This window comes from Pelobates fuscus, chromosome 6, assembly GCF_036172605.1.
Source record: "Pelobates fuscus isolate aPelFus1 chromosome 6, aPelFus1.pri, whole genome shotgun sequence".
Lineage (NCBI taxonomy): Eukaryota > Metazoa > Chordata > Amphibia > Anura > Pelobatidae > Pelobates > Pelobates fuscus.
This window is the reverse complement of record NC_086322.1, coordinates 295,569,897-295,597,773: the sequence shown is the minus strand read 5'-3', so window position 1 is coordinate 295,597,773 and position 27,877 is coordinate 295,569,897. Positions and strand designations below refer to the sequence as shown.

The following is a 27,877-nucleotide window of genomic DNA, read 5'->3' as shown; positions in this document are numbered from 1 at the left end:
GACGGTCTTTGAAAATCCGTTGTGTGGATCCTTGTTGGTTGAAGTAACTTGTTGTCTTTCCAAGTATTAAATTATCCACAAACAATTTTATTTTCATTCATTTACTGTATCACACAAGGAACTTTTGAGAGGGAATGTTACAATGGAGAGGACCTTCTTGTGGTATCATTTGGTTTTGATTTGGAGAAATCCAAAACCTGTTGGGTTTTCTGTGCCTTTATGTCCATCTCCGGAAAGGACTTCTAGTAAGAAGATGATTCAAATCTGGAGTCAGAGCCATTTTGCCACAGGTGAAGGCAGGTAACCTGAAGCAGTTATCACATCCACATTTGGCTAAACTGAGTCTCTAGAGTCCTGTAATTCTGACACTGGCTGGAATATTTTCTCCTTCTGAACTATCCTCTAGTGTTTCACCATTTATCTTCTTGTCCAAGATCACTTTCTGAAGTTGGTCAGTGATGTCTGAAATATTTAAGTCCTTCAAAGGACCTTCATTTCTGATTGGGGATGAAGTTTGAGGTGCTGGTGTCTCCCCAAGATCTAGAAGACAAATACATTAATCTCCTACTTTGTACTATAAATATGTCAGTGTTCTATATCACAGAATTGAAAATACACAGGTTTATTTACTAAAGTCAATTTAAGTTTAAATTAAAAAAAAAAAAAAAAATCCCACAGGCTTGAAGTCTCTAAATCATAATGTAGTCAGTTTAGCATGTTTAATCTAATCTTTGTGGATAGGTTTTCATTTCACAACCCTTCACTATTTTAATGTAATAAATCTTTGGTTTCTTCTGTGATTTATTGTGCTGCAATTAGAATTTGAATAATCCTATTTAAAGTGTACAATTTAGCTCCTTATTGAAGGAACATTTGGAGCACCATGTAGTGGTTATGGTGTCAGTAGCACAGTGAGACATTAAACCAATTTAACAGTACTTCAAGAACTTGCCTAGGTCCAGTTGGAAGAGTAGGAGTATCTGTAGTATAAACCACAACCAGGAACACACTCGATGGCTGATACCGTCAACCGATGGCCAGTGAGCAGTCCTCCATGGGCCTGTTCTGTTCACCTGCTGGAGGAGCCCAGGTGCCCATTGGGATCCAGGTAGGTTGATAAAATAGTCTGCCATGGCACTAAAACACTTCTGGCACAATAAGTGATCTTGAAATGGGCATTGAAAGCCATGTATCAGTGTTTGCAGATGACACAAAACTTTGTAAAGTAATAAAATGTGGGGGCGGGGCCTGACCGCGGAATGGAGCGGACGCAAGCTGCAACAGCTCCTGCAATTAACCGCTAATCCTACCAAACGTTCACGGAGCAGAGCCCGCAAACCAGCACAAACTTACCTACTCATGAAAGGGGACTCTCTGCCCTTCAAGCTGATACCACACAAGTGTACTTCCTCGCCAGCTCTGAGCAGACAAACCTCGCGGCCTAGCAGCATGGTTGGCCTGGGAGAGACGGCCGCTCTCCCACCGCCACAGCTCACTGCAGACCCCGGATTGGGCTCCTGTTCTCCCCCCTATGGACCGGCGGGGGTCATCCCAGTCCCCACCGACCCGGCACACACAAAATCTCAGGCTCCTACGGCCTGTTGTGATGCAGGCTCCGAATACACCGGGCCACACAAAATGGCAGACACTAGCCGCCCATCAAGGCCTGTGCCCACGCAGTCTCTGCTCACACGACTGGACGCAATATTCACCCTATTCTGGGAGAAACTGGAGGAGCGCTCCAACACCCAATTGTCTCCCGAACGGGGAAAGAAAGGAGAGGGACCGGAGACAGAGGCGGCATGGCCCTGTCTCGGGCACAGCACTTTGCCCAGCATATGACCCACGCACTAAAAGCCCACCCAGGCTGAGGGTCAACCGGAGTCCACCTCAGCGTCACCACCCGAACCGCCCGCCGGAGGCGGCGGAAGAAGATCAGGACCCCCTGCGGTGCCGACCCGGTCCCACGGAGTTCCCGAGTCTGCCGGACACTAATGCCAGCATCATACCAGGCCTGGGGCTGGAGAGGGGCCTCCTTCTTCCCTCAACCTACCATCACACTCCAAGACTTTCCAGCACCAGCTTCCCGCTTGCCAAGCACGGGGATCGGCAGACAGCATGGTCAGGGGACAGGATCCGGTCTGCCATTCAAGGAGAACTTTCCTCGGTTCCACATTACCCCACTCAGGCAGATTGTGACTCATTGCTCTCCCTAGCTAGCACCCCACCTCCATTATGCCTCTCCAGCCCGACTATTTTATTTCACCCGTATTGCATGACACCATGACCACTTTACTAACAGCACAGGCTGCCAACGACCATAATGCCCACAAAGTGAGCCAGGCCCCAAGTTGCCCAAATTTTAACTGAGGAAATCACTATGCCACTTTGGCAACCTTGTATAGGAGTCATGCCACACTTCATTAAGCGCTAGCCGATCAGGTGGTTCCAAACACAGCTACATGGGCCTACTCATGTCCTCTCTCAACATGACCAACTACTGTAAAGATACACTGTCTCTCTTAGCATATTATCACACACACAGTTCACCCAATGTATCTTATACTAAGCATGCTTCATTTTACCTATCTCACGAAAATCTAGGTTAACGCACGACTTTGGCGAGTAAACTCATACATAGGTAATCAATCACTAGCTCAGTCTATCAGCATATCGAATCGCACAAGCTTGTTTAACCTTTAACATGTTTCCTGTTCTGATTATAAAAAATCTGCAATGTTTTTCAATGCCATACTAATGATGTTATATGTATACATATTCGCTTGCACCAGCTATTGTGGCAGTGCAAATTTGGCTGTTCACACTTTGCACGAATAAAATAAAGAATTGAAAAAAAAAAAAAGTTATAAAATGTGAGCAGGATATTGCCTTGCTGCAGAGGGATTTGGATAGATTGGGGGACTGGGCACTAAAATGGCAGATGAAATTTAACGTAGAAAAATGCAAAGTTATGCACTTCGGGGTTAAGAATGCACAAGCAATTTACACCCTAAATGGTAGTGAACTAAGGATAACCACACACGAGAAGGATTTAGGAATTGTTATAGACAACAAATTAGGTAGCAATATGCAATGCCAATCTGCCGTTGCTAAGGCCAGTAAGGTTTTGTCATGTATAAATAGGGGCATAAATTCTCGAGATGTAAATATAATTTTGCCTCTTTATAAATCGCTGGTAAGACCACACCTTGAATATGCTGTGCAATTTTGGGCACCTGTTCTTAAGAAGGATATAATGGCACTAGAAAAAGTGCAGAGACGAGCTACAAAATTGATAAAAGGAATGGAGCATTTTAGTTACGAAGAAAGGTTAAAAAATTTAAATCTCTTCAGTTTGGAAAAACGGCGCCTTAGAGGGGATATGATAACATTATACAAATATATTCAGGGCCAGTACAAACCATTATCTGGAAATCTATTCATAAACAGGGCTATACATAGGACACAAGGTCACACATTTAGGCTTGAAGAAATTAGATTTTTTTTTAATCTTAGGCAAAGAAAAGGTTTTTTTTACAGTAGGAGCAATAAGGATATGGAATGATCTGCCTGAAGAGGTGGTTTTGTCAGAGTCTATACAGATGTTTAAACTGCAATTGGATAAAAACTTGCAAAAACATAACTTACAGGGATATAATTTCTAATTAGTGGGGTAATAGCTGCTTGATCCAAGGTGACATCTGACTGCTATTTTGGGGTCAAGAAGAAATTATTTCCTAGTTTGTTGCAAAATTGGAAGCGCTTCAGACTGGGTTCTTTGCCTTCTTTTGGATCAACAGCAAAAGCATATGTGAGGAAGGCTGAACTTGATGGACTCAAGTCTCTTTTCAGCTATGTAACTATGTAACCACTACAGTGTATGTCAGCTTGGAGAATTCCTTTAAGGAATGAACCATTTAAATACCTGTATCACTAAATATTAGGATGTTCTCAGTTGACTCCGATATTGGCTCAGGGTACCGGCTCAACACTTTTTGGACAGAGGCTTCGCTAGAATTTGTATCCTCTCCACAACCTAGTAATAGAAAACAGAAAAATCCTGTAAGGCACCATGTTGTGTGTTTAACCCCTTAACGCCGTTACGGCGTGCTATGCCGTCACGGGTTAAGTGGGCTTTAACGCCGTTATGACGGCATAGCACGCCGTAACGGCTTGCAGCCCCAGGAGGTAAGTTATACTTACCTCCGCCGCGATCCGCTTCGGGAGGACTGCCTCACAGCCCAGGCAGCCCTCCCACGGCAAATCAGGCCCCCGGGGGCCATGTGATCGCTCTCAAAGAGCGATCACATGGCCGCCTATAGCTGGCTGTGGATATGCCAGCAGGGGGACTGTTTGAAATATCAGACAGTCCCCCTGCTGGTGGGAAGTATAAAAAATAAATAAAAGACAAGTGTAAAAATAAATTAAATATATTTTTATATATATATAATATGTATATATATTATATATATAATATATATACATATTATATATATGTAACGTCATACAAAGTGTATTTTAATATTAATATAAGTATATATATTAATATTAAAATACACTTAGAATGACGTTACATATATATAATATGTATATATATTATATATATAATAGATGTACATATATATATTATATATAAATACGTATAATTAAAATAATAAATAAATAAAATAATAAAATAAATAAATAAAATATTGAAACAAAATTTAATATAAATTATATATGCATATGTAATTTCATTCTAACTGTATTTTGTTATTAATATATATATATCGGTAACAAAATACACTTAGAATGACATTCTATATATATCTATATATATATAAAATACAAATAACCGCAAATATATATATATAGATAAATACATATAATTACATAAAAGATTACATTAGTATACACGTAGAATTTAAATACCTATAAATGCATATATATTAAAATTCTACATGTATATTTAAATAATCTTTTAACGTAATTATGTGATTTGATTAATTAAAATTTGATTGACATGCCTGACAACACAGGGAGAAAGTGCAGAGAATTTAATTTGCAAGCACTATATTTGACCCTGTAACTCTCCAAGACACCATAAAACCTGTACATAGGGGGTACTGTTTTACTCGGGAGACTTCGCTGAACTCAAATATTTGTGTTTCAAACTGGTAAATTGTATTACAACGATGATATTTTAAGTAAAAGTTACGTTTTTTGCATTTTTTACAAACGAACGGCACTTTTATGGACTATATTATTGTTGTAATATGTTTTACTGTTTTAAAACACTAATATTTGTGTTTAGTGAAGTCTCCCGAGAATAACAGTACCCCCCATATACAGGTTTTATGGTGTTTTGGAAAGTTAGAGAGTCACATATAAGGCTTGCATTTCATTTTTTTCACATTGAAATTTGCCAGATTGGTTATGTTGCCTTTGAGAGCGTATGGTAGCCCAGGAATGAGAATTACCCCCATGATGGCATACCATTTGCAAAAGTAGACAACCCGAGGTATTGCAAGTGGGGTATGTCCAGTCTTTCTTAGTAGCCACTTAGTCACAAACACTGGCCAAATATTAGTTTTTTGCTTTTTTCACACAAAAACAAATATGAACGCTAACTTTGGCCAGTGTTTGTGACTAAGTGGCTACTAAAAAAGACTAAACATACCCCACTTTCAATACCTTGGCTTGTCTACTTTTTCAAATGGTATGCCATTATGGGGGTAATTCTCATTCCTGGGCTACCACACCGTCTCAAAGGTAACATTACCAATCTGGCAAATTTCAATTTGAAAATGTAATGTTCTATATTTGACCCTGTAACTTTCCAAAACAACATAAAACCTGTTAATGGGGGGTACTGTTGTACTCGTGAGACATCGCTGATTACAAATATGTGCATTTTTTTGCAGTAAAACCTAACAGTATTATGACATTCACAGTTAAAATGTCAGACGGAAATGCAAATTTAAAAAAAAATCTTATTTTCTCACATACTTTTATTCATAATAAATGATGTTCCATATATGAATAGTTAATGATAGATTAAAGCCCTGTTTCTCCTGAACAAAATGATATATAATAAGTGTGGGTGCATATAATTTGAAAGAGGGGAACTACGGGTGAACAGACATATAGCGCAAATTCCAGTTTTTGTTTACGTTTTGTTTTGATCAGAACGTGCACTATTGACTCCGTCCTGAAGGGGTTAATTTTATTTTTATTTTTTGTATTTGTTTCAACCTGTGATCATTTGCTCTATTAGCAAAGTTATCTGAAAAGCGCTCTGTTTAAGACTTGCTTAAAAGAACCTCACCATAACCACTACCATGTGCGAGAGGGCTGGGCTTGGCCCCAGAGCTCACAGAATTTCCTCTTTTACAGCTCCCACCTCTCTTAGCAGTATTTGAGTTGTGGAGCCATTTGTGGCAGACCCAGGTAAGAAGTCAAATCCTTAAATAAACAAAAGAATGGAGGAGGGAGTGGAGAGACTTGCTTGCTGTAGTGGTTATGGTGCATTTAATAATCTAAATCTGGCAAATAGTCTGTTCACAAAGCATTTACCTGATTTATAAAATGGTATTTGGTGCACATAATAACCTCCCAGCTGAGTAGGTGGTCTCTAAACCTGGACAATGTACAAGGTTTTCCTGAGCAGTAACCCTATGCGTGATTAATTAGTAAATTGGGATAAGTTTGCAGCTAACTAGCAACATTTGGACTGAGATGTAAGCTGTGCGGGACAGATAAGTGGAAACGACTTTTATCAAAGTTTGTGCCTCGGGAGTCGATTAAACACAAATATTTATTCTGAAAGGGACCCTGGGCACCATAACTTCATTAGAATGATGTAATGGTGCTGGAAGATCCATGGCAAATACCCCATTCCTAAAAACCGCTTGAAGAAAAAAAAGGTATAGGTTGAACAATAACTATAGGTGTAATTATTATTTTTTTTCCCCTCTCACACCACTGTTCACAATGTTAGAATAGATTATAAGTTCTAGCGATCTCCGATTTCTGGTGGTAAGTGACCACATCACACCCTCACTGAATCTCATCCAGTTTCTTACATAGTCCACTGTCGGCATTGCTGACTATTTTCATGTCTTGACACCCAGTACAGTTGAGAAGACCGCCATCCGGAAGATCCATAGTGAAATTCAAACCGTCCTGGCTCTGAGAATTGTATTGACTGTCACCGACTTCAAAGGCATTCCCAGCACCAGTATCCACATCTGACAATCACAAAACAAAACATTGGTGTACTATCTTCTATGTGAAAGCAGACCACGTAAAACGTTACAGCAAATAGCCACAGGGGTGGTCCAAGGGTAGATCTCCAACTGATGAACTACATCGGTTGAACTATAGGGTGGCAGAAGTTTATTAAAAGTGCAGTTCAGCCACATCTTGTGAAACAAGACTGGAGACCAAAGCTCTATTTAGACAGATCAAGCGAATGCGTGCCTTGTTAGTTTTAAGACATGGAGGTCATACTTTTGGATGTAGCTGATTTGGGAATGTATTTAAACTATATATTCATGGGTTTGTTTTGGTGGATTACAACACCCGTTGTTTGTTGATGATTTGGCCTTATTTTGGCAGGTGAGAATGGCCAACTGGTCTACATTTCCTTCTTGGCTTGACTCTGCTTCAACGTGTTGGGACACTTTTGTCTATGATATTTTTATGGGACCGACAGTAGGGTACCTCTCTCCCACATGTTGACTTGGTTGGTATATCAACTTGGAAAGTCCCACCCATTATTACGCCTCTAGGTCTAGCATGAAACCACAGTACGAAAGTCCCAGTAGCAGTACGGGATATTGGCTATTTGCCCTCACCCATCTCCTGATTGCCCCAATCGTATATTAGCAGAATCGTGAATATGAAAATGACCATGGTCTTTACATAGGACACTGGGACAAAGTATGGAAACCATGTCCGTAAGTTAACTTACCCTCTGAAACCACAGGTATTTCTTCTGTTTCTTTACTTCTGTACATTTGTATACAATTATTATGTCCTATTTGGATTTGCCCTGGATTCATAAAGTAATAATTTATTGTTTTCGGTTCTGTTGGAACACTATTGACAGCATAACCTGAAAATAAAAAACAAGATCCATTCATGGGTTCAGTAAAACAAAAACAAACTATTTTGGAACACAACTTAAAATGTATCTGTCATCGTACCTGAGGAGGATTAAGATCCAAGGACCCCTAAGCATGTTACCAGTTTGCTCCCCCCTGCTTCATTTTTTCCCATAGAAATGATTCAAGGGACCCTGGACCCTAGAAGGCTGAGTAGCCTTATGGATAATCCTTCTCTGCTTTGTCCACGTAAATTTGCCTCATTTAAAAGAAAAAATCCATAGTAGATTGTGCTAGCAAATGTATAGATTGAAATTAAAACCTATTAATGGCCTCTGCCACACCCATTGATCACATTTTCAGAATAAAGTTGCCATAGATCTCTCTTCCAGCAATTGATTGACAGGAGGAGCAGGACCCCCCTCCTACCAGTAGTTCTCCTGTTCTCTGACATGGCAAGTACAGCACATGCACGGTGGTTGCTATGGTTACTTCCTAGTTAACATGTCAGCATTACGGAGCAGGATTGCCTCTGCTCGGGTTAATTCAAATTGAATGACTGCGGGATTGGGAAATTTAGGCTAGTTAACAAATATCCAATTTGGCTTACATTTCGAAAATTAGTTATGGAAGGGACACCAAGTACCATAACCACTACGGCCTAATGAAATGTCCCTAGCTATAACTGTAATGTATATAATAAAAAAGTCATAAGTATTGTGTGACAATTTGGAAGGAGAGAATCCATAAGTAATTAAATGAAGTCTGCTGCCAAGGGTCAATTATTGAATTGCTATTCTATGTGTTGGCATATTTGGGACTTATCTCAAGATATGTCTCCAAAGTGAATATCTAATCCGGGGAAAACTTCCCAATTTAAACTACTTGGGACTGTTAAATTATATATCCCGTACACCCTGCTTAGAAGGAGTTTATAGAATACCTACAGTGCTCCCAATGAAAACAAGAAGCAGACTAGGATTGGCAGAGGAAAATCAGCCGATCCTTGCCCCAAAAGTAGCTGCGTAATTTTATCAGCCTTTGAAAAGTGAAGTATGATTTTCATTCTTTACATTTCGATTTTTTTTCTACATATATTTTTAGTGCATCATCTCCACGAGACATTAAAAAGATGAGGTGTCAACTCTAATCTCAAGTGATCCTTTGTTGTGACGATTTTGAAAATCTATGTATAGCATGGTCATAGGAAAGAAGGACTAAGATATGGCAATAATGTATCAGGAAATACTTTTATTGGGGGCCAGTGAGACATTAAACCGAATGATTAATCTGCCCGCTTTTGTTAGGACCAGTAGAAGACCAACCCAACCTTCGAATGATCATCATACATTCATTTTTACTCACATGGTTGTGTTGCGTTTTCTTCATAAGAAAATTCTAATGTCTTTTGGCTATCTGCCTGCTGATTCTCTGATGGCACATTTGTTTCTAAATACAAAAGATAAATACGCAATCCATAAAAAACGGTTGTAATTTTATATATTTGACATGTGATTACTCCGTAACAGCCAAAAACCTCATTGTTCTAAAAGACACAGAATTATTCTTTCTCTTATACGGATTCTGGTCCAGAGGAGAACCGGAATTATCATGATCGTCTACGAACATCGGAATATTCCGTTGCCCTGCTAAAGATCCTGTGCTTCGTATTCCCTTCACTCTCAGCCCATCTTGGTCTGGATGGGAGTGAGGGGATGTGCTAATCACAGCATCTCAAAGCGTACACTGGGATATTTTGTGGGCACATTCTGAACCCCCTGTGTTCGAGGGATTTCCAAATTTCACTCAAAGGAAATCTGTCATTGTTTATTATCCTTAAATATTAAAGACTCTATGTACATTATTATATATATAAATAAATATGTATAGGCTCTGTGTGTATTATTGTAGTGTGTGTGTGTGTGTGTATATTTCTGTATTTCCTAGCTTACATTTTTTTTTTTTAATTCTTTATTTTTTTTAGTGCGTACAATATACATAATAGTTGCTTATGAGGTACCCCAAAGGCATTCCTCTAGCACATTACGAACATTTTAAACATAGGGGTAGACAGTAAATCTTGCACTTTTTTTGTAGTAATAAGATGAAAGGTGTACGTTGTTTAGATAGTTAGTAGGCACATTTTTACAACATGTTCAGGCTTCAATAATTGTAACAGTATAGTTTTGATTTTAAGTGTACATTTACGCTGTAATCAGGCTTAGTCAGTGCATGGGTTAAATCGGTAACAGCGCGAGTAATACAGTTACACATTGCTAGCTAAATAATCAGGCTGATACGGTTACGTTTTTTAACTGTAGCCTATAGTTGAGGCACCTAGGCATTCTTCCACAGGAAGCCAGTCGCTTTTGATAAAGCCTATTGTAGTTTAAGCCTAATAGTAGTAGACTATAGTAGAAAAATGCTAAACTGATATAAAAAGGCTAGCTGGATAAAGAATAAGTCTCGCATGTATTAATAACAGTGGTGAGTACCACTGTTGCCCACTGGCTGAGGGTGAGTAGCTAAGCTGCGTTATAGAAAGCAGTGTAAGTGATATATCGGTAGCCCGTAGAGGGTGAATATCTTGGCCTTGTGCGATATGCCCTGTTGTGTTACAAGGATAATATATGCATGTTTGTGTTAGCTACTGTAGGCTCCGCTACGTCATCTCTATAGGCAAGCTAGTTGTAAATACGTATGTGTGATGTAAAGCCATCAATAAGCAAGTTTAGTGAAACATATTTGAGTTCAAAAAGGCATGTCAGGTATTGTAAAACTGCTGGAATAAGGCCGAGGTAGGGAATTGCAAAGTAAGAGGGATAAACCAAACAATAAATGTCAGATGACTGTAGTGTACTCAGCTGCAGTACAGAGAGTCCCCACAGCCACAGATCTTCACCCGATACCACTTATGTGCTGGAGCATATAGACCTTTCTGTGGCCCGTTAGTGACTCCTAGCGGAGCAGGAGCGCAGCCCAGGATCCCATGCCTCCTTTGCTTGTCTTGGCTGTCCCAAGTTTCATTCTTCCGGCGGGGTCGGTCGGGTTTTTGCGCACGGATGCCGGTCGAAGGGGCTGGTGTGTTGGCAGTATTCGGGCCTCTGGTGGAGCTGAGGGGTGCAGGCTTCTGGGCCCTGTTGCTGCCAGGTGGAGTGGGTGGGTAGGTCTAGGCGTGCGTTTAGTTGCAACGGGGCGCTGTGGGTGTCGGGAGCCCTTCCACCCCTGGGGTCGCTGGTGGGCCAGTGCTCCGTTTCTGCAAGCCTGACTTGTAGTGGGGCCCTGAGTCTCCCCCAAGGCAGTGGCGCGGTGGACACCGAATGTTGCCCGCGTGGTGCTCCTTTTGTTCCCCGTATGCTTGAGCGTGTGTGGCTGCCGCTTCACTTTCAGCTGATTCTCTGCTGTTTGTGGAGCGTCGTGGAGTGCTTTGCCCGGTTGGGCCTTCACCTTCTGCTTCGTGATCTGGTGCCAGTTAGCACTGTCTGGTTGGAGCAGTGTGGGTGCCTGTGCCGTGGTGCTGGCCCTTGGTGGCTGTAGAGGCTGGTGCCTATCCTCCAAGTGCGCCCAGAAGCATTCGCAGACTGCATCAAACCTTGCCTGAAAGGCAGCTGCCCAGTCCCCGGGACTTTGTTTCTTTGTGCTGGTGTCTGTGCCGTCGGCCATTTTGCTTTGGCCTCGTGTCTCCCGCCTGTCGGCCCCTCTCCGTTGGTTAGTACCTTCATGCTGGGGGTGGACCGGGATAACCCCCGCCGGCCCAGAGGGGGGGGGGAACGAGAGCCCCTCCGCAGAAGCTCAGTCTGACTTGGCGGCAGAGGAGCGGCCGTCTCCTGTGAGCCCGCCATGTTGTTAGGCCTCAACCTCATCTCAGGGAAATATTACTCGCTTTGTGTCACGGATGGTATCCACTTGTGCCTCTGGTTGGTATCCACTTGTGCCTCTTTTTGTGTCTGTAAGACGTCTTTTGATCCGTGAAATCCGCTCTATACGATTCGGATTGAGAGAGCTGAGGAGATTTGCTGCCTCTCAGCTCCCCGGTTAGGCCCCGCCCCCTCCTAGCTTACATTTTAAGTCCTCATTGGTCAGAGGCACCATGGATCTCCTAAAACTATACACAACTTGAATGGCCAAACCCAGCTTGTTGGCCGTTTGAGATACCGGCAGTAACACGTCATCTGAATGGGCGATGGTTAGATAAGCATCTAACCAAAGAGGATTTAAAGGGACACTATGGGCAGGGGCGTACCTAGAGCATTTGGCACCCTGGGCAGATCCTGTGTTTGACCCCCCACCCCCACCAAGTCCACCTTCTACAAAACCCCCCCTTTCTACATAAACCCTGCACCCCCTCCTCTACAAAAAACCCTGCCCGGTCTCCCTTCTATAATCCCCTTTCTACAAAGCCCCTGCCCAGGCTCCCTTTTACAAATCATGCTCTCCTAAACAAAAACCATGCACCTCCTCTACAAAACCCCCTGCCCAGTCCCTCTTTTACAGAACCCCCTTTCTACAAACCCCTGCACAGTCTGTCTTCTACAACACCCCCTTCTACCAAACCCCTGCCCAGTCCCCCTTTTACAAACCCCCTGCCCCATTTACAAAAACCCTGCCCTCCTCTCCAAGACCCCTGCCCACCCATACAAACCTCCTGCACCCCCATTCACAAAAAAACCCTGCCCGTCTCTACAAAAAACCCTACACCCCTCTACAAACCTCCTGCACCCCCCATTCACAAAAATCCTGGCCCTCCTTTCCAAGACCCCTGCCCCCCTACAAACCCCCTGCGCCCGCTATTCAGAAAAAAACCTGCCCCCCTCTTTACAAAAACCCTGCTCACCCCTCATAATTAGAATATTGTTCCAGCTGACTAACAGTATCCATTTTTTTCTCGCTCCCATTGGTCTTAGTTTGGGTATTACCCATAAGTGATGCTGCCATGGAATTAGCCAGGAATATAGAACATTCTCTCCATACTAACCAAAACTTTCTTTTCCTGGCTATTATTCATGGCAGCATCAGCAACCCTCCCATAACCCTCCCATAACCCTCCCATAACCCTCCCATAACCCTCCCATAACCCTCCCATAACCCTCCCATAACCCTCCCATTTTGTTTTACAATTTTAAACTAGACGGTGGGATAGAGGGAGGAGGGACCTTTTATGCCTACAGGCTGGTTCGAATTAGTTCATTGCTTCCTGTCCTGTTCCTGTTGGGGGCAGAGCTAACCCATAAGTGATGCTGCCATGAATTATTGCCAGGAAAAGAAAATTACGTTAAGTATGGAGAAAATTTTCTATAACATAAAAGTGCTTATTTTACATTAAAAATCTACATTTTTGACTCCGGCCCTTTAAATCACTATCCCACTACTATCTTTTTTTATATACTTGAGGATTGTCAAATCATTTTACAAACCTGCATTGTGCTCTGAATTAATTTGCCAGCATTTGGTCTCTTCGTCGCGAACGAGCAAATTCTCTTTCTCCATTTCATACAAATCCGGATTAACCTCTGATGAGCGTCTTTTTCCAATCTTACGTGCAATGTCTATAGGTTTTAGTGGCTTGTTAGTGTGCTTCATATACTGGTAGATTTCATTTTCTGTAACAGAAGTATATTGTCAGTATAGTCTCTCGTTCGTCATCAATAAAACTTTACTCAGTGAACGGTGTTGTACTCCACAGCAATAATACTCCCAGTAATGTGTCTGAGTGTATAACAGAGCTCCACGGCAATAATACTCCCAGTAATGTGTCTGAGTGTATAACAGAGCTCCACAGTAATAATACTCCCAGTAATGTGTCTGAGTGTATAACAGAGCTCCACAGTAATAATACTCCCAGTAATGTGTCTGAGTGTATAACAGAGCTCCACAGTAATAATACTCCCAGTAATGTGGCTGAGTGTATAACAGAGCTCCACAGTAATAATACTCCCAGTAATGTGTCTGAGTGTGTAACAGAGCTCCACAGTAATAATACTCCCAGTAATGTGTCTGAGTGTATAACAGAGCTCCACAGTAATAATACTCCCAGTAATGTGACTGAGTGTGTAACAGAGCTCCACATCAATAATACTCCCAGTAATGTGTCTGAGTGTATAACAGAGCTCCACAGTAATAATACTCCCAGTAATGTGTCTGAGTGTATAACAGAGCTCCACAGCAATAATACTCCCAGTAATGTGTCTGAGTGCATAACAGAGCTCCACAGTAATAATACTCCCAGTAATGTGACTGAGTGTGTAACAGAGCTCCACAGCAATAATACTCCCAGTAATGTGTCTGAGTGTATAACAGAGCTCCACAGCAATAATACTCCCTGTAATGTGTCTAAGTGTATAACAGAGCTCCACAGTAATAATACTCCCAGTAATGTGACTGAGTGTGTAACAGAGCTCCACAGCAATAATACTCCCAGTAATGTGTCTGAGTGTATAACAGAGCTCCACAGCAATAATACTCCCAGTAATGTGTCTGAGTGTATCACAGAGCTCCACAGCCATAATACTCCCAGTAATGTGTCTGAGTGTATAACAGAGCCCCACAGCAATAATACTCCCAGTAATGTGTCTGAGTGTATAACAGAGCCCCACAGCAATAATACTCCCAGTAATGTGTCTGAGGGTATAACAGAGCTCCACAGCAATAATACTCCCAGTAATGTGTCTGAGTGTATAACAGAGCTACACAGCAATAATACTCCCAGTAATGTGTCTGAGAGTATAACAGAGCTCCACAGCAATAATACTCCCAGTAATGTGTCTGAGTGTATAACAGAGCTACACAGCAATAATACTCCCAGTAATGTGTCTGAGTGTATAACAGAGCTCCACCGCAATAATACTCCCAGTAATGTGTCTGAGTGTATAACAGAGCTCCACAGCAATAATACTCCCAGTAATGTGTCTGAGTGTATAACAGAGCTCCACAGTAATAATACTCCCAGTAATGTGTCTGAGTGTATAACAGAGCTCCACAGCAATAATACTCCCAGTAATGTGTCTGAGTGTATAACAGAGCTCCACAGTAATAATACTCCCAGTAATGTGACTGAGTGTGTAACAGAGCTCCACAGCAATAATACTCCCAGTAATGTGTCTGAGTGTATAACAGAGCTCCACAGCAATAATACTCCCAGTAATGTGTCTGAGTGTATAACAGAGCTCCACAGTAATAATACTCCCAGTAATGTGACTGAGTGTGTAACAGAGCTCCACAGCCATAATACTCCCAGTAATGTGTCTGAGTGTATAACAGAGCTCCACAGCAATAATACTCCCAGTAATGTGTCTGAGTGTATAACAGAGCCCCACAGCAATAATACTCCCAGTAATGTGTCTGAGGGTATAACAGAGCTCCACAGCAATAATACTCCCAGTAATGTGTCTGAGTGTATAACAGAGCTCCACAACAATACTACTCTGCTTAGAAATAAGACACATTGTTCTAAATTAAAAATCTATATATTTTGTAATTTATAAAATAAAATAAATAGCATAAAATTCAGAAAACTGAATCATCGACAAAAGGTCTAACTTACATTTTAGTTGCAAAATATTTTAAATGGCAAGTTACTTAAACTTTCTCAGAACAGTCTCACCTCTGGCCACACCCCACTCACACCCCTAAAATAAAAGGGTCCCTCTTTGTCCATTTGAAATGTTGGGAGGTATCTATAGAAGGCTAACTTAGATCTAGGAATAATATGGGAGACAGAAAAATTAAGATATAGAAAGGGGAGTAATTTGTGATTATCAGACTTATTTTATTTAAAGAGAAATTATAGGCATCAAAACAACTTTAGCTTAGTGAAGTGGTTTTGGTGTATAGATCATACTACTGCAGTCTCACTGCTTAATTCCCAGCCATTTAGGAGTTATATCACTTTGTTTATACAGACCTAGCCACACCTCCCCCTGGCTGTGAATCAAAACAGCCTGCATGAAAAATTGTTTCACTTTCAATCAGATGTTAACTTGCTTTAGAAGTTTGTATCTCCTGCTCTGTAAATTTAGCTTTAAGCCTCTAATGGTTCCCCAAGGCCTTTGCACGCTGTATCCTTTCTTTTCAAGCTAATAAAATCTGTATTAATTATTCAATTTATTGTCTAGTAGTAAACAACAAAAAATGCAATTAGTCACTTAACCCCTTAACGACGAGTGACGGACGAGGTCCGTCACTCAGGGGAATGCGTTAATGACGAGTGACGGACCTCGTCCGTCACCCGTTAAAATTAACCCCAGATCGCCGCAATCGCGGCGATCGTGGGGTTAATGGTGCTCCGGTCTGCCTCTGCATTAGAGGCAGACCGGGAGCACCGGATCGGGCTGTCAGAGTACATGTGCCCGCTCTGACAGCATGTCTGAGCGGGCACATGTGCTCTCTATACTCACCTCCGCCTCCCTGCACTTCCTGGTTCTGTGTGAAGTGCAGGGAGACGGATCTTCAGTGATCCTGCCCCCTGGTGGAAAAAAAAAATAGTAAAATTAAAATCCCACCCCCCTTTAACCCCCCTTTACCCATTTTAATAAAAAATTAACCCCTTCCCTGCCAATTGATCACTGACTACAGTGATCAATTGGCAGGGATTACATTTTACTAAGATCTGATTTTTTTTTTAACCCCTGAGGGTTAATTCTTTTTTTTTTTTAACCCTCAGGGGTTCAATTTATTTTATTAATTAATTTAAATATTTTAAAATTATACATTTAGCTAGCTGGGGAGGGTGGAAGTTAGTGGGGAATTGGGGGATTTAGTATTACGCTAACTAGGGGTTAACGTTAAAAAAAGTTTAAAAATAAGCTTTAAAAAGTTAAAAAATTAAGTTAAAAAAAAAGTTTTAATAACATTTAAGTAAAAAATTGAAAAAATAAACCCCTTCCCTGCCAGTCGATCACTGCCTACAGTGATCAAAATACAGATCACAGTATTATACTGTTCTAATTTTTTTTTTTAACCCCTGACGATTAACTTTTATTTCTTTTTTAACCCTCAGGGGTTAAATTTATTTAATTAACTAATTTAAATATTGTATAATTAAATATTTTGCTAGCTGGGGTGGGAGTTATGGGAAAATGGGGAATTTACTGTTAGTGCTGCTTACTGCTAGTTAGGGGTTAACGTAAAAAAAAAAGCTTAGAAAAATGTTAAATCTGTAAAAAAAAGTTTTACGAAAGTTTAGGAAACTTTAAAAAAATGAATAATCAAAACAAAAGTTTAAAAAATAGTTTTAAAAAGTAAAAAAAGTTTTAAAAAGTAAAAAAATACATTTAATAACGCTCATTACCCCTACACCTGGTACAAGCTAGCGGAAAAATGATCCCACGCTAAGGTTCAAAATATGCCTTTTGAAATACCCTGGGATGTCTTCTTTAAGAAATGGTATGGCTTTATGGGGTATTTGGATTATATAGCCTGGTAAAATACTCTAAAATGGGACATGGGCACAGCGTAAAAATTTAAAGTTTGAAAAAAAATGGAATGGCTGTGTCCCAAATGTGCCCCTCCAATGTCCACATATACCTAGCAAAGGTACATACGGGGGTATTTTTGTACTCAGCAGACATAGCTGAGCAACATATGAAGTATTATACAGTGGTAGTACACATAAGGTTTGCAAAATATACTGTGCAAACTCACTTTGTGTGTCAAAAAGGCAGAAAAAACGCTTATTACCACTACACCTGGTACAAGCTAGCGGAAAAATGATCCCACGCTAAGGTTCAAAATATGCCTTTTGAAATACCCTGGGATGTCTTCTTTAAGAAATGGTATGGCTTTATGGGGTATTTGGATTATATAGCCTGGTAAAATACTCTAAAATGGGACATGGGCACAGCGTAAAAATTCAAAATTTGAAAAAAAATGGAATGGCTGTGTCCCAAATGTGCCCCTCCGATGTCCACATATACCTGGCAAAGGTACATACGGGGGTATTTTTGTACTCAGCAGACATAGCTGAGCAACATATAAAGTATTATAGAGTGGTGGTACACATAAGGTTTGCAAAATATACTGTGCAAACTCACTTTGTGTGTCAAAAAGGCAGAAAAAACGCTTATTACCACTACACCTGGTACAAGCTAGCGGAAAAATTATCCCACGCTAAGGTTCAAAATATGCCTTTTGAAATACCCTGGGGTGTCTACTTTAATAAATGGTAGGCCTTTGTGGGGTAGTTTGAATTTAAAACCTGCAAAGATGCTTGGAAATTGCACATAGGCCCGGCGTCAAAATTCAAAGTTCGGTCAAAACTGATATGGCTTGGTCTCCTATATGGCACTGTAGCTTCACAAAATAGTGCCATAGACATACAATGGGGGTGTCCTTTTACTCAGAAGACTTAGCTGAGCATAATTTGGGGGGTTTGAACTTAGTGGCACACATGAAATATACAAAATGCCCAGCAAAAATGCAATCCGTATGTAAAATATGCACAAAATTATTTTTTACCACATACTTTGGCATGTAATGGTAAAAAAATGGGGGCATGTTAAGGCACAATATGCACCTTATGAGATACCCTGGAGTGTCTACTTTTACAAATGGTAGGCCTTTGTGGGGTTTTTTTGAACAGTCAAACTACTATAATACCCCAAATGGAAGCATAGGCTCATTAAATCCGTCTCTCAAAATTCTACTGTGAATATTGAAAAGGACAGGTCTCCTATATGGCACTGTAGCTTCACGAAATAGTGCCAAAGACATACAATGGGGGTACCGTTGTACTCAGCAGAAGTAACTGAACACATAATAAAACTTTGTACAGGAATAGCACACACCAACTTTACAAAATACACATGAGAAGTTCTTTGTTATAAGTTTGTGTGCGAAAACCCCCAAAAAACACAATTTTACTCCAATATTTAGCAGAGGTTGGCGGTGAAATGGCTACGTAGAAAGTGTCAAAACAACCTTAGGTAAATAGCCTGTGGTGTCTACTTTATATAAATATATACTTTTGTGTGGCAATTTTGTTTTCTTTTATGGCTATTAGGCTTACAAGACAAACATACCAAATTCTAAAATCGCTCCACATAAAAAGTTTATTTTACTCCTTGTGCTTTGTGACCTGTAACTACCAAAAAAAACTTAAAATCCCAGACACATTATATATTCTGTAATTCAGAACAACTAAATGAATTTATTTTTAATTACTTTCCTTAACCTGCACTAATTATGTACACATTATTATTGCAAAAACTGTAAAAAAAAATACACAAATTCATTTTTTTGCATATTTCTGTATTTTTTTATAATAAATAAGCATTTATATATATATGTGTTACATCAAATTAAAGCCCTTTCTGTCCTTTAAAAAACGGTATATAATATGTGTCGGTGCAATAAATTAGTAAAATGCAAATTGCAGTTGAACGCAAATAGCAAAAAATGCAAAAAATGCCGTTGTCATTAAGTGAAAGACAAGCTTCTGAAGCTCTGTCCTTAAGGGGTTAAAGGAAAGTCAAGAAAAACAATAAAGGCAGAGTGTTTAATTTATTCTAAAAATTAAATAAATATATATTACCAGTTCCAGAATGTCAGGGTACGTCAATTTGTATATTCTGATATCTCCATCTTGGTTTTATAGATCAATGCCATCATCAAGGAACATTTTACAAACCTGCAGAACTTGGCTGTACCGGTAAAACAAAATGGAGGCTGTGAGGAGATACTCACGTGTTGGTGTTAGTCTGATGGGTGGCTCACAATTTGAATTCACTGTTCTGCCTTCAGCCTGTTCTGCAGAGCACGATGGACCTTAAAAACAAATCATTTGTTTATCGAATGAACATTTTAATTATTTTTTTTAATTCAAACTCTGCGATAGCAATTTTTTTTTCTTGCTTTTTGATTTTTGTTTTCTAACTTTTTTTTGTTTTTTTGCAATGATCCAGGTCAAAAATGGTATAAAGTATTTTCAAGTGCATTTAGTTTTTCTCATTTTTTTTTTCGTTTAAAAAAAAATAAAAAATAAATCTCCACCTGCGAAACTTTTCACATTTTCAATGAAAATAGACACATTCACATACACACACTTTGATATATATATAAAACTATATAATATCACAAATAAAATGATGTATTCAGTCATATGACTATCATAATGGCGACTTACTTTTACTGCCCAGTGACAGGGCCATCGTGTTCTGCGAGTAGGTAGTGTTATTTGTATTTTTAGATGTCACATGCTTTCCTGTTTAGATTGTGAATAAAGGTACGGATAGAATTAGTGGAGGCAATGTTTTTTCTTTATCAAAAATATCCGCCATTTTAAAGGTCACTGTAGGCAACATAGGTGCTTATCGGTAGCGTACTTACCGGGGCGGTCTAACAGGCAGCAGGGGGTGCACAGAGCGCACCTTTACTGTCATAGCTGGTTCCTGCCTACAGGTGGCGCTTTTTACATAGCCAGTGCCTACATTTTACAAGCAGTTCATAGACAAACATCTCAGGCGGCAGGGGATCTGATGGGATCTGTATGTATTCTCACTGCACAGCTTCTTCGCCCCCCCCTGTACTAATGCCGGGAGCCAGGACTTAACGTCACCCCAGCCCCGGAGTACAGAGCACAGACTGATCCCATTAACAAACCGCTAGACTCCAGGAATAAAAGTCGAACAGTGTCATTCTAACAGGGCTGCAAATTTCCCACGCTTTGCAAAAAGACCAAGAACACTCTGATTGGTTGACTAGTAAACCGACCAATAACACTTCTCTGACAGCCAAGCCTTGAGAAAGTGACCATTGTCCACCCCCCCAATTTTACAATTAATTAGAGCACCCGGCCGCCGGCATGGGTAGGAGCCGGCGGAGGGGACAACAGGTCCACCCCTAAAAATTTCAAGTATCCCCTACTCGATGCCCACGGTTGGGGTCCGGGCTATGTCTCCCCATTGTTACACAGGCCCCATTCCCCATTCCCATGGGATTAAACAAATTCACACACACACACACACAGATACAGACAGACAATGAAAACACTTTAGTGATTAAACCGGCATGAAGTTTTATAATTTCCACATATTACATAATTTTTGTCATATATGAAATACTCTGACAGACCTGTGTTATTGTTGTTGGTCACGGACCAGAGGTTTAAGTTGTGAGTTAGAAAATGCTTTCCCTTCATTAGATACAAATCAGGATTAACCTCCTTGGCACTTTTCTTATTCACACCTCGTGCGATATCCTTTGCTTTCTGCGGATCTTTATTTATCAGAAACAAATAGATCGCCTTCTCTGGAAAGCAAATATACAATTTCAGCAGGTTTTATCACCAAATTCAGACAAAGACTGAGCACAGTAATAGACAAGTTTGCCGCATGGGGTACAGTGGGGCAGGTCTTTACACCTTTGCAAATTAGTTTTCCTTTGAATTAAATGGTAACAGTAGCTAAACACAACATTCTACAGCACCAATCTCCATAAACTGGTTGTATTGCAGCCTTTTACAATGAACTGTAAGTTCATAAACCATAAAATACTTTATTATCACTGTAAATATTATGATGGGGTGGGATCTTTAAACATATTATGCAGCACTTTTTAAAGGAACACTTAAGGCACCCAGACCAATTCAGCGTATTGAAGGGAACTAGGTGCCCTGTCCTCCTTAGTCCTGCAATGTCAATAATTGCCGTTTTAGAGAAACTGCAATAATTACATTGCAGGACTAAGACTGCCTCTAGAGCAGAGGGAGCTGCAGTGTACACAAGTATTCCCTACACTTTAGAATCCCTCTGAAAGATATTCTAAAAATAAATAATAATTGACCTTGGTTAAATATTCCAGTGCACTCAATTGGCTGGGTCTGCGTATCACATTAACCCTATTTTCTCTTTTTGAGAAAACATTATCCAACATTCATTCAAGTCAATGGAAGCAAAGGTAGCAAAACAGGCAAAATGGCAGATTTAAAGTATAAAATATTAAATGTAGTAACAATGACAATTTTAAGCTACCATTGAGTCACACATTGTTGCAAAAAAAAGATATGCCTTTAAGTACGTAGTGTAAGAGGGGAGCATAAAAACCCAAAATAATTATATATATAATTCTCGAATACCCAGTTTGTGAGTTTTTGTATATAGATACCCAGCTATAAATAGTAACCAGTATTATACAGAGCATTGAATGGTGCTATTGTACCATAATATGTACAATAATGTTATAAAATATAATTATATGATTGTAACAGATCCCCTATACTCTGACTGAGTATATCCGTTGTGATTCTCCCATCTCCGAAGCGAAGCAGTGGTTAGAGCGCTTGGTTACCCAAACATCAGACAGAGACTTGATGAAGGGCACAACAGAATCTGTTTATTGAAGGCCAGATACACAGTATTTATGCACAGACCCCCGCAGGGGGTCTTCATCTACAGTAATGTAAAACATAAGCCCCCCCCAGCGTCGCTGCGTCTGGAGATAATGGTGTCTCCCAGGCACAGGAAGTGGACACACAAAAAAAAACACAAAATACACAAAACACAGTAATGCATCTCTACATGCCCTGGATAGCTCCTGGTCCGAGTTATGCTCCCTGCAAATTTTGGAGCGATCGGATCTACAGAGCCCGAGAAATCATCGTGTAAAGTCTGGGCTCAAAGCTCTGTACATACCCGAAAACAGTTCAACAAGATCACTTGGTTTAGGTCGGTGAAAGCAGCGGCCTATCCGGAAAAAGGGCACGAACACGTAGCGGCCAATCAGCATTCAGGGAGGGGAGGTGTTTTGCCGGCCAATCGGGAGAAAGGGCGCAAAACCAATTTGGATGGTAGCGCTTCTCCCATTGGTCGGCACGGACTCTGTGGTTGTGAAGCCACCTGCTAGTTGCAAAATGTCGGCTAGGGCTCGCGCCTCTCCCTGGTGGATGTCTCCATGTAGGTAGTACCAGGTAGAGCGCTCTTTGGGGATACAGTTCGCTACAATAATATATCATTAATAACTATAATACACACTTCTTCCCTCCGTACATTGATGTCAATGGTAGAAAAAATATGTATCTCTGAAGTCGTGGGGGGAAATTAACATTGTGACGAGAGCAATCTCGCCACATTGCATTGGAGAAGCCTGGTTGCCCGCCTGCTGCCTTTGGACTATGGCCCTGGTAGATTGGGCCCTTTAGAAACAGTATTCGGCCATACCAGAGTGTATGTCACTCATTCTGGCCCTTTAAATACAGTGGGGTCATTCGGTACTTGCCCTGTGTGAGCGGTGATACCCCAGATAGCTATGCCATGGAGCCCATTCATATAATGAAAGACTATGGGAAAGACTTTAGCTCCATGGCAATTGAACTGTATGTGTGTGGTCTGAGCACCATTCAATAATGTGCGCTCAGACCTAAGCTATCTGGGGATATGTTGCATGTATATGTTTTATGTAGTAATTGTAACATTGTGTAATTTTATGTCTTTTTGCAACCATGTGCTCAATGGAGTCTGCCTCTATCCCTGGATATAATTGGATTATTTTCCCATTGTCTCCAGGAGACAGGGCTCTGTAAAACCGGTTTGAGCCAGATAGCTATGTGCCAGCCAGGGCCCAAAAGATACTTTACTAACTTTTGAACCCCTGGTCTGATTCATGCAATTTTTTTAATATGTTGTTCCCCTGAATGGATTGATTGTGAATATATAATTTTTATGTGAATTGGATGTATGGTTTAAGAGTTATGAAAGTTGGGTAAAAAGTATGTTTTAACTGTATGTGTAATTGAGTTTCCTCTCAGGATAAGGGGAGGGAATCTGTGGGATGTAACTATGATGTGATTGGTTGTTTTATCCCTCCCAGTGGGCAGTCCTGTATTTGCAACAACTGTAATAAGAAACAGGCTGGGTGTGCCAGCACCTGAGACCACTGCTTGACCCTCAACACGGAGCCTTGTCTGGTTCTTGGGGGGATTCACTGTATGCTGTTGGAGACTGATTGCCAGGAGTGTAAGCTGATGTATGCTTTTCCTGTTCGTCTGCTAGCAGCTATTCGGGAGGTTCCAGTTTGGAGTGCTATTTTGTATCCAGTTCGGGAGTTTGGTGTTCTGCAGTAGCTGTGCCTGTCTCTCAGAAAGGGGCATATCGCCTAAACGGATTTTAATCCCTTTTCTGCTGAAACGGTCCGTTACAAACATATTACCATATTACCAGGGATTAAAGAAAATAAAGGAAAATCAGAGAATATACCCACGTAAAGGAGTCAGAGAGCACGGCACAACAACATTTGAATTCACTCCACCATTTTCACTCTCATCTGCAGAACTCATCGTACCTAGTAAAAAAAAGAATTTTTAATGAAATATATTTTCACATTTTTGGAAAATGTTTTTCCAAGAATATTTTTCACATTCACAGTAGTATAATAACCAACGATTATTTTTTTCCCTAATAATTTTTTTGCTATAGAAAACCCCCTTAAAAATGTATATATTATTACTAGAAGTTACGTAGCACTGAATTCAGTGAGTAGAAGTGGTGAAATAATAAAATGTAGTTAAAGACAAAACAAACATATGTTTGGTCATGAGAGCCTTGCCTGAAAGCTTACAATCTAAAAGGGAATGGATAGTCTTGAAATAAGGTGAATGTAGGCATAGTATGTTTAGGGAGGGGCGACTTGGGCACCTCTTCGAGCCATGTGCCCCTAGGGACCTATTATCAATCCTTTTTAAATTGGCACTATATAAAATATTTTTGCTAAATATTTTTAAATACAAATTAAATTAAAAAAAAAAAATATATATATATATATATATATATACAGATAGTGTGGCTGCACTCACGGAAGATTCCTTTAAAATTTAACTTTTATTGGGTTTCCATAAAAAATCGACGTTTCAGTCCAGCATGTGGACTTTCATCAGGATCCTGAATCCTGATGAAAGTCCACATGCTGGACTGAAACGTTGATTTTCAGTGTCTTGGCATATATATTTGCACTTTTTTTTTATTTAATAAAAGTAAATCAAACAAACTGAGTTATTAAGTTATTATGTCCTGTGGGGATCCAGCTGGAGCTCTGGCTGCTTTTGGTATACGTAGCGCCCCTTCTGCTTTGGCCTGTTTAGTCTGTCTGGAGGTAAATATCGTGGTCAATAACATTCTGATATAATGCAGCAGTTCTTCAGGGGTTATAGCTTCAGGGATTCCCCAGATTTTAATATTCCGGCTTCTGTGTTGGTCCTCCATGGCCTCCAGTCGTTGAGTAAAGGAGGTTTGTAGTTCTGCTTCTAATGTTTGGCATCTCGCTGTGAGACTTCTTGTGTCCTCCTCCACTGCTTTAACTCGCCCCCCAACAGTGTGCATCTCTTCCCGCATTATAGCGAGGTCCGCTGCAAACATCTTGCGTATGTTTTGCCGGAGGTCTTTGATGTCCCCTTTAGTTGATAGCATCTCATGGTCCTCAAAGGAGGAGGGTGGTGTAGACCTCCGGGGCCCAGGAATTTATCCAGTTCATCCATGGCCTGCTCCTCGCTATTTTCTTTTGGCACACGGACTGCTGCAGCCTTTTTGGGTCGGAGGAAAAGGTCTTCTATGTCCCGGGACCCCACTGCTTTTGTGGGTCCTTGGTGTCTGAACTTCTTCCCCATTAGGTAAGGTCGCATTCCAGGTCCAAATTATTAGGATGTGGTAGTTCTATTATGCTTGCATAGGCTCAATATTAAAGAGCTCTCCTGCTACACACCTGCTTCGTTCACCTGCTAGCTCCTACATTTCTATTTTCAAATCAAATAATGAAGGGCAGGTGGGCGCAAGAAGGGAAGAGGACGCATCATCTTATATTTTACAAGGAATGGAAGATAAAGGCCTAATTTCAGCCGTGACACAATGCACAGTCTAGTTGTAATCAAAACGATTCAACCCCCATTGAAAATTGTCAAAATGTTCAGCTTTCAGCTTATTGCAATGAACAAATCAAAGGAGAGCAACTGAAATAGCTCCACACAACGAATGCTTTAAGTGGTTAAATATACAATTTATAATGCCTTCTCCGGTTCACTATGTACCACCTGACCACTAAACGCCCCAAACTCAAAGTTCTCCTAAAACTAAGCCCCCACCCAGACCTAAGCCTGATATCCCAGACTTCGGCCATTTTAAAAAGTCCCCAATTTAATCCTGTGCCAATAGATGAAAAAACAAAAAAATAAAAAAGAAGGGATTCCTAGAAATAAAGTTTCAAAAATATAACTTAAATAAAAATGCCAAAAACTGCAAAGTGATGAGGTTTTCTGCAATCTCAGTTCCTTAACAAGATGGTCAGCCTATTGAAACATCAAGCAGATTTTTCAATTTATGTGTCAACACAAAGTCTATAGTGTAACAATAAACTGAATACAATGTAAACAGTGTTTGCCTCTGTACGTAACCAAACCCGGAAATGTTTGAAAAAAGGAAAAAAAAAAAATTCCTTTCAAATAGTTTTTAGTGATACATTTTTATAACACATAACAATATATTTTTTTTCAAACAAACAAGTAATGAACATTGTACAATTGAAAAAAACTAAAAAGAAAAGTCCGGTAAGAAGAATAAAATATAATAAAAAAACTAAATATAAACGTAAGAGGGAAAGAAGAGGGGAGGGAAGGGATCTAACATTTTGGTCGATATTAAGAATAATAAAAATGTACAGAGGTTATCGATAAAACCTCTACAGCCAAAAATCCCCCGTCCCCCCCCCCCCTGGCAGTACAGGGGGGCCTTAAAAGTTAGTTAGGAATGTAGACAAAAAGTACAATGAAATCTAGTATTGCCCTAACGTGCCTTGGAGGGCACCTATCAATAAAGTTATAAAACAATGCTAGTGCTGTATCTAAAGGCCCCTGAATTGTATAGAGAGATATGGGAACTTCGATAATAAAATGCTAAAATCTAAAGAAACAGCAAGCATCGATATGCCAAAGTGAGGGTCAGTAACATTTAATTTAAAAAAAAGCAGGGAGATTTCAGCAATAGCAGAGCCCTTTTTCTCTGAAAAGGTAGCGTTTATATCGAAAAGCCTGCAGGGACAGGCTATAGACACCATAACAACTATATTAAGCTACAGTGGTTATGGTGACTATAGTGTCCCTTTAAAAATTCCAGACAATTGATTTTACTGAATAAGCCTCTTCCTATCTCTCCTTACAGTGTCTGTCACTTCAATTAGCAAACAAATAACCTCAGGCACTTTTTAGAAAAACTTAAATAAACAGCCATCCCCCCATGCATCAGGGTACATGACAAAGTTCTATCCGCATTGTGGAGGAAGCTATAAAGTGCTTATCTCAATCTACCCGATAACGTCGGCCCACAGCAATAGAAACTTCTAGAATGAATTGCTATGGGCGCACTAGCTGGAAATCGTGATAAATAGAGTTGGAAATTACATTTCATCCCCACGTAATAAAAACAGGAAGCTGACATAGAGACGTGCTAAAAATAATGGCAAGGGTTATTTGGAATGCTCATAGACATTAATGAAATAAAAGATTTCAATTAGATTCAAATCTACCAAACATATCAGATCAGTAGTTATTGTGAGTATTCTGTAGCTACAGTAGCAGGATCTCAGATTGAGTGAGATTATTGCTGCAGTCTACGTCCTTGCACCGTTCCCAGTGAGTGGGAATAGGATTTTATTTTAGGATGTGGATTTTATTTACCTGCCGCAGCGCAGTCCTCAGTCACGTTCCCGCTGCTATCTGAAATTAGTCTGACGGGACGCTCCTTGGCAGCGGTGCATGGGATAGCCCAGTCACGTGACATGTGGCTTCAATTCTTAGTCATGTTAGGAAAACGAAACAAAAC

General features: G+C 40.3%; 1 protein-coding gene across 1 annotated transcript; it reads right to left on the bottom strand.

The window, feature by feature from the left end:
• Positions 1–346: 346 nt before the first annotated feature.
• Positions 347–27,877, bottom strand: ZBP1 (Z-DNA binding protein 1). Its single transcript, XM_063425918.1, has 11 exons — positions 27,733–27,877; positions 24,276–24,356; positions 21,153–21,329; positions 20,206–20,283; positions 19,767–19,847; positions 13,502–13,687; positions 9,453–9,536; positions 7,955–8,098; positions 7,065–7,229; positions 3,926–4,036; positions 347–540 (listed from the first exon to the last, which is right to left on the bottom strand). Exons 1-11 carry the CDS (start codon positions 27,833–27,835, stop codon positions 347–349), a joined length of 1,404 nt encoding a protein of 467 aa, XP_063281988.1. The 5' UTR covers positions 27,836–27,877.